The following is a 10,994-nucleotide window of genomic DNA, read 5'->3' as shown; positions in this document are numbered from 1 at the left end:
CAGAAGTAAGTAGTTAAGAAAGTTTATTCACAATAATGATATCTGAAGTAGCTCCATAATCATAATTTAACAAAATGCTCATGACTATCATAATAATCATTATTTTTATAAGACAAAGCTTTCATGTTGATTTCAATTTAAAATTAAATGTAACATTTATTTTACAAACAATATAATTATATAAATATAAACCATTTTGCCATGTCACTTAGAGTGTCTCCTAGACACCAATAGAAGAATGATGCTGTTAATATTTTTTAGAGATTATATGTTTTCTAGACACCTGGCTAATGCAGTAAAAATAATATATAATATACATAATATATAGATAATATATTTTATTTAAATGCATACATTAGTTAATGAAGGTACAGCACATTTAGCAGAAAACAAAGAAAAAAAACAAAATAAGCTTTTAGGTACTAAACCCAAAAGAAGCACATTTGAGCAAAATATCATATATCTGGATTTTAAAAAATAAAATGCTACTAGAAATTAAAATATATTTTGCTGATTCTTTCTGCTCTGCAAATAAAAAAAAAATAAGATATCTGTGATATCATATTGTAAATGCTGCTTAAAGAAACACTGTAGTTTTTCAGCATGATCTCCACATCTGATTACAGATGTGAAAAGCAAATATAGAATATGTGATTACAGATTTTGCATGTGGTCCAAATCAGAACTGAAAATGTCAGGAACCAGTAGCTTTAATATAGATAATTGGAGCATCCTGTGTTTGACGTAGGTTCCAAATTGTCTACAGCAGAAAACATTATGCTGGAAAATGTTGTATAGGAACAGATTAGTCTGCATATTTTAGTTTTCCGGAACACGGCTCCACATAGTCATTAGCTGAGAGTATCATCTGTCTCAATGCATTCAGGATCAGGCAGTTTATCTTTGGGTCCAGCTGAGTCTCGTCATGATAGCTCTTTATAGGGAAGATGCAGTTCATGGGGATGCCGAGTCTCACGCTGCACTCCAGCATCTGGAGAAACATGAACTGTTCTGTTACCATCTGTTAGAACGTTACATACAACTCATACAACTCCACATGAGACACTTATGCCCGGATCAGACAAAGCGATTTTTGCCCGATTTGCCGACAGATTGTCTGCGTCGGATCCGAATTTTAGTGTTGCGAGTGATAAAGTTCCGTGTAGTGCAACACAGTTAAAAAGCAGTAATCTAACGTGAGCAACGACGTCGGAGCGTCCGACGGAAAGACGATAGCATGTTAGATTTTTTTTGTTTTTTATCACTAGTTTGACACATGCTGCTCTGCGACCTGTTCCCTGACGCTGACCAATAGGAAAACAGAGCGTTCTGTGGAGCACAAATATAAACATGGCGAAAAGAAAGAAGGACGGTGCTCCTGCAGTTCACTAGACCATCGAAACAGAACAGTAATCTAATAATCATCTGATAATCTAATAATAAAGCCCACAGTCGCTTCTTCCTCTTCTTTTATAGTTGTTTTGAGCACAAAAACGCCACCATCATGCAAAGCGATTCTGTAGCCATAATCGTCAGATTCTATGCTTCTCCCCTGTGATGATCTACGAACTCACGCGAGGACGCGGGCGAAGATTGGTCGGTGACTAACGTGTAGTGTTGCCAGTCCCCCGAGTACGACACAAAACGAAGATTAACTGTTTAATCTGACATAGTGAACATCGTGAGGGACAAAAATGTTGTGTAGTCTGAGCGTGGCATTAGACACTTCTTACTTTTTCCCTGATCTTCCTGCTTCGGTAGATCTTGCTCAAATCGGCTTTGGTCATCAGGCACGTTTTGTCCACTTTTGTCATGAGAACCAGCTGCGGGATTCCTGCAGTAAACATCAAACAGACAGATAAATGCCTAGTAGAGAAACCATGCAAGCAAACTTCTACTTCTAGTCTACATTTATTCTTAGATCTGAAACAGTATGCAGTAGATCTACTAGTGGACCATCAATTATTTCAATTGTTCTGATCAATCACAGCCAGCCTGGTGAGTGATCAATCCAGACCATGGGCCATTCTGAGCTAACCTACTGACCAATCAAACCAAGCTTCCTTATAGACCAACTTTCTGACCAATCAGCAGCCTGGGTCTAACAGATTCTGCATTTTGATCAATCACGGCTAGCCTTCTGTGGACAATTCAGGACTAATCAACTGAGCACTCAGAGGCAGCCTTTTGATCAGTCAGTTAATCAGAGTTAACCTTGTTGTAGTCAATTTAAGACTAATCAACTGACCAATCAGAGCTAGCTTTATGGTGGACCACCTGAATCTGATGAAAGGTATACCTACTAAGTCTACTCGCTGCTTCTCTGATGTCAGCCATTTTTTGGATGACTCTCTGGTCCACCAAGGTGATTTTATCTGCCGGGACTACGTTCACCAAGCAGTGAATTTTATCGTTCACGCTGGGACTTCTGATATAGTGCTTGTTGTCTTCAGTGATTGAAAACAGTGGATGGAACTAAAAATCAGAGAAAATGCTGTTAAACATGGTGGTGGGTGTGCAGGTGCATATTAGCAGTATGACTGGTGTATAACGATATTAAATCATAATGGTTCACTGTTCGGGTGTGAAGTGTGAATCTTACTTTGTATTCAGCTGGTACGTGGCCTTTCAAAGCCTTGATGATGTCATCAGTTCGCACCCCTTTCAAGTCGCCTGCCTCCAGGCCCATGACATCATAGAATGCAAAAGGTAAACATCCAGACTTCCCACTACCGACAGTAAATCTTCTGTACTGTTAATAAAAGAAATAAAAAAAAACAGAAATGTAGAAAAAAGAAATAATCCACAGCCATACTGAGTTCCACTCCTCTATTTGTTATTGTTTCAGCCCTCATTCTTCCCGTTCATCAACAACGCTGACCAACCACTTGAAATGCATCTGGAACCACTCAGTAAACACCTGGTACAAAATGGCAACCTTGTAGTAAAACCTCAGCGACCAAATCTTTTCCATAGCAACCACCTTGCAATACCTCAGCAACCACTTAACCACAACACCATACCAACAACCATGGATACTGTAGCAACCACCAAGCAGCACCATAGAAAACCACCTGGGACATGCAAGTGGCCAACAATCAACACCATGGCAACCACCTTGCATACCATAGAAATTATCCAGCAGCACCATAGCAACCAATTAGCAACACAATAGCAAGGACCTGCTATTCTAAAGTGACCAACTAGCAACGTCATAGCAACCACCGAATATACCACAGAAATGACCTAGCAGCACCATAGCAACCACTTAGCAACACAATAGCAAACACCTGGTAAACTATAGCGACCAACTAGCAACATCATATTTACTACTAAACTATTAAATACTTAAGAACACCATAGCAACCAGCTAGGATTCTATCGCCTCCAGTTGGATCCACCTGAACTGAGCAACCGTGCTGCACTTCTCTATTTTTTATTAAATATTAAATTCTCTCACATGTTCAGAAAAGCTCTGTCCAACTTCTGAAGCCGCGAGGCAGTTAATGAACTGACGGTTTTCAAACACAGTTTTGATGGAGTTGATGACGCTGGATTTCCCGGATCCGATTGGTCCACAGAGCAGAAAGCGAAGCTCTTTTACTGAGTCAGTACTGATTTTAAAGCTCTTCAGCTCTCTGATCACCATTTCCTGTCTGAAAGAAAGAAAACAGACATGTGATAAACAGTATCTGTTAGATCAATTAATCACATGACACGATATAAACCAGGTTTCACTTACTCCCAATCGATTCTCCTCCATTCATTCAGTTCTGTAAAAAAAACATGAATACAGTAATATTAGGACCAATGTTCACATCAGGACAAGTTAATAGAACATTTAGTGAGATGTGTTTCCATCAGTGTTCTGTATTTATACTGATAATTACTATGTTTTGAATATTTATATAAGTGAATTCGGTCAGTTTAACATTTATCAGTTTGTGGCTAAATCAAAAAAGATTATTATTTTACTGTTTTTTATTTAATATGAGGAAGAAATGGGTTTGCATCCATTTTTAAAATTTTCTTGTATATCAATTTTTGCCTCTTGTAGCAGCAGTAGGTTGAAGGTCTGTAGTCCGTGTATGTAGTGGCCACACAATTTCTGTTCACAATTGAAAAAAGTATTAGTGTTAAAAAAACATGAAATCAGACCCTTTTTTCAATTATGGATTTGTGCAAAACATGAAATCGTAAAAAATACAAACGGTAATTCAATATTTTTTTCATTTTTATAAAGGCGGACATTTAAAAGCCAACGTCAAAGCAATTCTTAAAACTATTATTATACTACTTATTTTTTAACGCTTGCTTTTAAAGTTTGTAGAGCTCTTATTTAGCAGGATGACTTTTGCACTTTTGACACTTGCATGATATCCAGAAATACTGCTGTATGACTGTATCCATAATGAATTTAAAGGTGTCCTTTCACTAAAATCCTCTTGTTCTTGTTGTTTGTGAAATACAGTGGGTCTCTGAGTTGTTTATGATGCTGCACATGATGAAACTCTTCCTCATTTTCTGCAGCAGCTAGTAAAAGAAAATATTCAGAAAAACGAGTCGATCAGGAAAAGCACCGTGTCTACATCAACCCGTCAATTAGTATTCATGGCCCCCCCCACCTTGGCTCGGGACCGCCCACAGGCAGAGCTGAAGCCGGGTGGCGACGCCGTCTCATCAGATAGGAGATAACTAACAGCACTAGGAACAGCATGCAGTTCATTCCTGTGTTATTTGTGCGAACAACACATCAGTGTTTATATACTTTACCCAGTAATTCAGAGCTAAGAAACAAATGGTTAGAATTAGTCTATGGAGGAAAAACACCACCAGCCAAGTACAATTGAGATAGGTAGGTGTTTAGATGTTTAGAACAGTTCTGTTTACACTAGTTAATAGTAAAAATCCACCCCGTGTTTTTAAAGCAGTGTTTCACCGGATCACCGGAACACTTTAAAATTTTTAAATAAATGAAAAAACGATGGAATGAGACCTTTAAAATATATATTTTATGAGTGATAAATCATGAGATAGTGATCTTTGATTTTGAGAATTGTTTTAGATCTTAGTTAAGAATTCGTGACGTACCGACGATGACTATAGCAGAGCAGGAGCCGCTGCCCTTCTCGTGCTCCAGGATCAGGGTATATTTCCCTTCGTCCGTCTCCTCAGCATTCTCGATCTCCAGTATAAACGTTGTGCCGATGTTTCTGATGGTGTGTTTTCCTTCCACACACATCAGTTTCTGGTCGTTCTTCTTCCAGGTGGCCGATAATTTTTCGATGTTTGTTTTACACTGGAGGGTGATTTTCTCTCCTACTTTCACTTGTTTATTTGCCAAAACTGAGAGGAACTCGGCTGCAAAAAGAAGTAAAAAAATATTTAAATTCTCATGTAGCAAGAAAACATATCCACAGAAACAGTGGCAAGAAAAGTGTGAAACAAAATATGTGAATCTTTTGAAATCTTTTATGTTTGTCTGCATACATTTGTCATAAAATGTGTTTTTTAATTTTTTTTTCCTACTGTATTTTGGGTCATTGTCCTGTTGCATCACCCAACATGTACAGAGTTTCAGCTGAGGTACAGACACTTTCATATTCTCCTGTAGAATATATTTTATTTCAAATTTTTAGCCCATTTTCTTCGCAATTTACACAGCCAATTACCCAACTCACTCATTAGGACTCCTCCCCTCATCACTAGTGATGCTCCAACACCAGGAGGGTTAGGAAGACCAGCACACGCCTCCTCCAATACATGTGAAGTCAGACTCCGCCTCTTTTTAAACTGCTGCTGATGCTGTATCATCGGTTCTGATACATCAGCTCACAGATGCAGCCTTGTGTTGATCCACATCACCCTAGGAGTGATGAGGGGAAAGAGAGAGCGCCATCTACTGTACTGTACCCACCCAGAGAGAGCAAGAACCACTGTGCTCTCTCTGGGCTCTGGCAACTGATGGCAAGCTGCATGAACAGGATTCAAACCATTTTGATATTTTTATTCTTTGGAAATTCATCTTCCCGTCAATGATTGTTAGCTGTTCAGGATCTGATTCAGCAAAGCAGGTCCAAATCATGATGCACCTCCACCATGCTTTACAGTTTGGATGATGTTTCCATGGAGATGTACAGTGCATTTTTTAACCAGTTGAAGAGCATCAATAGTTCACCCATCAATAGTGTCACAAAACATTTTCCAGAGAGTCATTGTTCTTTTAGTAAGCAGAGGCTTCTTTAGTCTCCCTACTTGTTTATGTTGGTTCATGGACTAAAAAATCATGAATACAGATATTAACCTGCACCAACGACGCCTCCAGATCTTCGTTTTTCACTCTGGGTTGTGTTTTTTATCTCACTGATGAGCCTCTGTTGTGCTCTTGTGGTCATTTTTACTGGTTGCCACTTCCTGTCAGAGTCATCGTCTCAAATTCTCTCCACATGCAGCTTGTTTGCTTTACTGTAGATGGTTACATTTCTTTTAAATAACTTTTAAAACCTTTTTAGCTTCGTGTAAATCAACAAGTTTTGATCCTCTGAAAGCTCTTTTTTGTGGCATGGCTCACATACAAATATCCTTAACAACTTTTTAAAAAGTGTTTTTATCAGTGAAATAAGCTTTAGTTCACACTTTTCAAACTAACAAGACTCTAATTAGCTTATATGAGGTCATTTATACAAGTGTGCACATATTTATTCCACTCTAATGAAGACATGAATAATCATTATTATTTTAGGTCCATTATATGTCAATTTATCAATACATTTTATAGACAAGTATATCTGTACATTTCATGAATATTAGATCCTATTTTATACATATTAATTTTATGTGTAGAAAAACATTAAAATTCAATTAAATTGTTTTTAGTTTACAGCATAAATAAAGGGATTAGCCTCACTTTTCTAATTTAGATTGTTTAGACTGTAGATTGCTGTATAATTTATATATTTCTTCTTCTTCTGATAATTGTTTTTAGTGTCTGCCTGCCCACAGTTTTTGTTTTTGTTTGTGTTTTGTTGTCACTCTCGGTACCCAATCAGACAATCACATAATCATGAATCTAGTCCGACCAATCACACTTTGACGACCTTACCAACAAAGGCCCTCCCATCCCTTTACCATCACTGACAAAAAAAAAAATATATATATATATTGGTATTTTTACAAAATGTGACTGGCTGTTTTTTTTTTTTTATATTGTATTGGAATGATTTAGTTTTCTCCTGTAATGTTTTATATATGAAATTATTATTGTAGAATAGCATTGATAGAAACAATTTATTTTTAGTTTTATTTTTAATGATTATTACTTACGGGGTTTGGAATTCTGGCCTCCCATGTTTGAAGAGATAAATCTGAATGCAAAAAAAATACAGGACAAAAATAATCAGAAAAAAATAATAATAAAAAAATAAAATAAAAAGACTGATTTTGCAGTTCTGATATCTCCATGTTCTCAGTAGCTCTAGTATCAGCATCATATAAGAAATGTGTGTTTATTTGAATAGCATATATATTTAGATAAATAATAATAAAATACAAAGACATGAAAACTAAAATAAAAAAATAATAATAAAAACTATTAAGCTATAAGATATTATAAAATGAAAATAGTTATAAAATGTTCCCAGGACCTACCAGACCACCCTGGTTTCAGAATTAATAAGCTATATTTATATTAATCTTTGCAGGAATGGTATCAGAAGCATATTGATGCTGTTTACTCTGTTATAACATTCTGCCCTCCCCCCCACTCAGGAACACGACTACTTTCAATTTAAAATAAGAATATTAATCACTGCTGCTTTAAATTATTATTATATATGTTTTAGATGTGGGCTTACCTTTCTGAGGGGTGTGAGACGCTGTTCAGAAGATTTGCTTCTTCCTTTATTCTGCAGCATCCTGTTTATATGCTGTGGGTTTATACACTGGGGGAGGAAATCAAACTGAAAGTTAAAGTCTGATTTGGTGATTAAATGTTTAAAAGCTGAAGGCTGAACTCTTTGGGCTTTTGTTGGTTTGATATTTTGCTATTTGACTTTAAAAAGTTGAAAATTTTAACTTTTGAACAGTGTATTTATCTTGATTATTTTATTTTTTCTATTTTATTTTATTTTATCTTTATATTTATCTGTGTTAGTAATTGCTCTTTGGGTGTAAACTGGACCGTGAGAATACAATTTAGTTCCACCTCATTTCGTACCACATGTGTGTGAATGACAATAAAGTCTACTTGAATCTTTGAATCTATGTAATCGAAATGCAGTAAACAGTTAAATTCTATGTAAAGATGAAGTGGAGGTAAGTCCTGTGTTTATGTGGCTACAATACCATCATAAGCCCTATGTGAACGGGATTAGTTTCAGGGGTTCGTCTGTGTGAAATATTTCACACATCTATTCTAAGAGTGATAAAACTCCTGCATCTGGACTGCAATTGTAAAAACAGGAGGATCAGTGAGTTTTTAGTTTTTCTGGGTCACATGACATCATCACAGCGTTCAGTAGCTCCTCCATTTCCACTCAGTGTTGTGTTTTTAACGTGGATCTCCGTGGAAACCGTGGCACACCCAAAGTGTAATTACGGTGCACTGCAGTGGACAAATATCTATTGTATTAAAGGCGAGGAGACGAAACTCAGAGATGTGCGTCCGGACTGGACTAAAATTACCGGAGGAGCACGGAGTTCAGAGAAAAACCGTAGATAATTCAGCCTGTAATTTTCTCAGAGGACGTCTGAGAAAAACACCTACATGATCGTTCTGGACGGGAATAAAATCACAGAGTACAAATAAAACCCCCCTGAGAAACTAATCCCATCCAGATAGGACTAAACAGGCTAGCCTCTACAGGCTAATCTTTTTTTAACCTGTTTGTATCTATCGTAACTCAACATTTTTTAATTCTAGATCCTCTGAAAGTTCTTTTTGGCAAGCAATGGGTTACATGGAGCAAACTCTAATGGTTGCTACAATACCTGGGTTATTTTTAAAATGAAGTGTTAAAAATAAAGAGTTTTTTTTACAGACTAAGTGAACACTGCACTCACTGAAACTCCACTTTTAAATGCACAGAGCTGTTTAAGCTGTTTAAAGGTTTTATAATGTGTCTCTGTTCCAGTGGTGCTTTACTCACAGATTCTCTGAAAGGGAAACTGAAAGTGTGTTTGAGAGTTTAGCTTGTTGTTGGTTAGCATTAGCGCTACACAACTGAACAGTGAGGTTAACCACAGGTACAGCATGATGTTCCAATCTCACACACTCACTTTATACACAGTAAATACTGAATCCAGAGCTGTTCAGACTAGAGCTGTGCGACCAGCTCATTAATATAAATGTTTATTTAGAATGACTCAAATTAATAAAAAAGAAATAGTTTTAAAAATGTTTAGAAGTAAATACATATATATTGTACTATTTTAAATAATTGCAAAAATATTAAGAATATTATATATTTTACAGCAGTAATGTATAAATAGAACGTATTATAATTTAAATACAAATAAGAATAAATTGAACAAATAAGACATGAAACAGATGCATGTTTTCTGCCCCCTGGTGGATTATTCAGTATTAGTATTACATTTTTTTAGATTTCATAGGAAGAATCAAGTATCAGGACTTTTTTCAGTGATCATTTTATATTACTTAGTAATCATCCCTCTGGATAAAGACTTTTATCATATTTTCCTTTTTCTTACTGTTTTTAGAGATTTATTTATGCAAATCCCAGATGAAAATGAATACATTATCCAATAGTTTGGAAAAAAACTTTCCATGTAACATGTTTATTTAACCATAATACCTAAACCATCTAAAATAACCTTATGGATACATTTAAAAGTTTTTGGCAAGATGTTTGTTCAAACATTTCTGACACAATATTTTAAAACTTTGGCAATCTTTCACATTTTTGTAAGTTTGTTAAGTTTAAAATAACATTCTCAAAACTAAAACTAAAAATGATAAAACTGATGAATAAATAATTACACTGATCTATAATTTAATGACTGTTATAAAATGTTTCAAACAGCTGCATAATGAACTTCCACTAGACTAAAAATATAAAAACTGTTATATTTATATTTATATTTATAGATCAACATTTTACTCATCCACAAGCAATGTTGAGTATAAACATATGCAAATACATCTTACATATGGTGAACATGTACAATATATAAGCGCACCAGTTTACGTTATTAGTAGCAGCTTGCACTTTTGCTCTGTAGATTATTTATTGCCATCTACTGCACCAAAGTTTTCACACGGTTTCTGTATGTATCTATTCTCCTGTGTTTTCTCTAAGTGTATTCATATCATTTTGTAATTTTAAGATACTGTGTACTAAATTACCTTCGGTTTAAATACATTATATTATATATATTATCTACATTTGTATGGATTGTAATTTGACAGGGGAAACAGTTTTGGTTCCTAGTTTTGGACTCAAACTGTGAGTTTCTATTGGTGTAAAATTCCCCTTTAAAAACTGCGCAACAGATAAAAGTGAAAGTAAATACGGACTAAAGAGGAAGAAGAGTTTCTGCAGCGGCTGCGCGATATTTACTGCGGTAAGATCAGTGGAAAATATGGATCAGTGTTCGCTAGAAAAAGACAGTTTTATATATGTTTATGTGTTTAAACCGTTTTTACACTAAATCCGCGCTGGATTAACGTTTTAATCAACGTTGAAATATAAATACTATGTAAGTCTGTTACAGGGCCGCCTGTGACGCAGTAATAAATAACAGTGATGAAAAAAAAATCGCAGAAAAAAAGCGTAAAACATCCGGTTAAACTTCTGAAGTAAATATTTTTTAACGAACATCAGTTTAGACGCTGTTGTTAATCCAGAGACTTTCCTCAAATGTTTAGTAAACAAACCGCCCGTTAGATTTCGCTGCGCAATTATTACACGATTTACGGCAGAAACTGTTTATTCCAGTTCAACTATGAAGGTCAGGATAAACACATTGTTATT

At 35.7% G+C, this 10,994-nt stretch overlaps 2 protein-coding genes across 13 annotated transcripts in view; one reads left to right on the top strand and one right to left on the bottom strand.

The window, feature by feature from the left end:
* Positions 1–111: 111 nt before the first annotated feature.
* Positions 112–7,903, bottom strand: LOC103040873 (interferon-induced protein 44-like). The gene is made up of 9 exons (XM_022665479.2): positions 7,854–7,903; positions 7,324–7,364; positions 5,092–5,361; positions 3,743–3,773; positions 3,461–3,656; positions 2,603–2,752; positions 2,304–2,475; positions 1,734–1,834; positions 112–991 (listed from the first exon to the last, which is right to left on the bottom strand). Exons 2-9 carry the CDS (start codon positions 7,346–7,348, stop codon positions 806–808), a joined length of 1,131 nt encoding a protein of 376 aa, XP_022521200.2. The 5' UTR covers positions 7,349–7,364; positions 7,854–7,903; the 3' UTR covers positions 112–805.
* Positions 7,904–10,489: 2,586 nt separating this feature from the next.
* LOC103040572 (NACHT, LRR and PYD domains-containing protein 12) overlaps positions 10,490–10,994 on the top strand; it is a 41,126-nt gene continuing 40,621 nt past the window's right edge. For all 12 annotated transcript variants that reach the window (XM_049482590.1, XM_049482581.1, XM_049482582.1 and 9 more), the window contains exon 1: positions 10,490–10,584. The gene's annotated coding sequence lies outside the window, so the exon portion shown is untranslated. The remainder of the gene's footprint in view (positions 10,585–10,994) is intronic.

This window comes from Astyanax mexicanus, chromosome 8, assembly GCF_023375975.1.
Source record: "Astyanax mexicanus isolate ESR-SI-001 chromosome 8, AstMex3_surface, whole genome shotgun sequence".
Classification (NCBI taxonomy): domain Eukaryota; kingdom Metazoa; phylum Chordata; class Actinopteri; order Characiformes; family Acestrorhamphidae; genus Astyanax; species Astyanax mexicanus.
The sequence above is the reverse complement of the archived record's forward strand: the minus strand, read 5'-3'. Positions and strand labels throughout refer to the sequence as shown.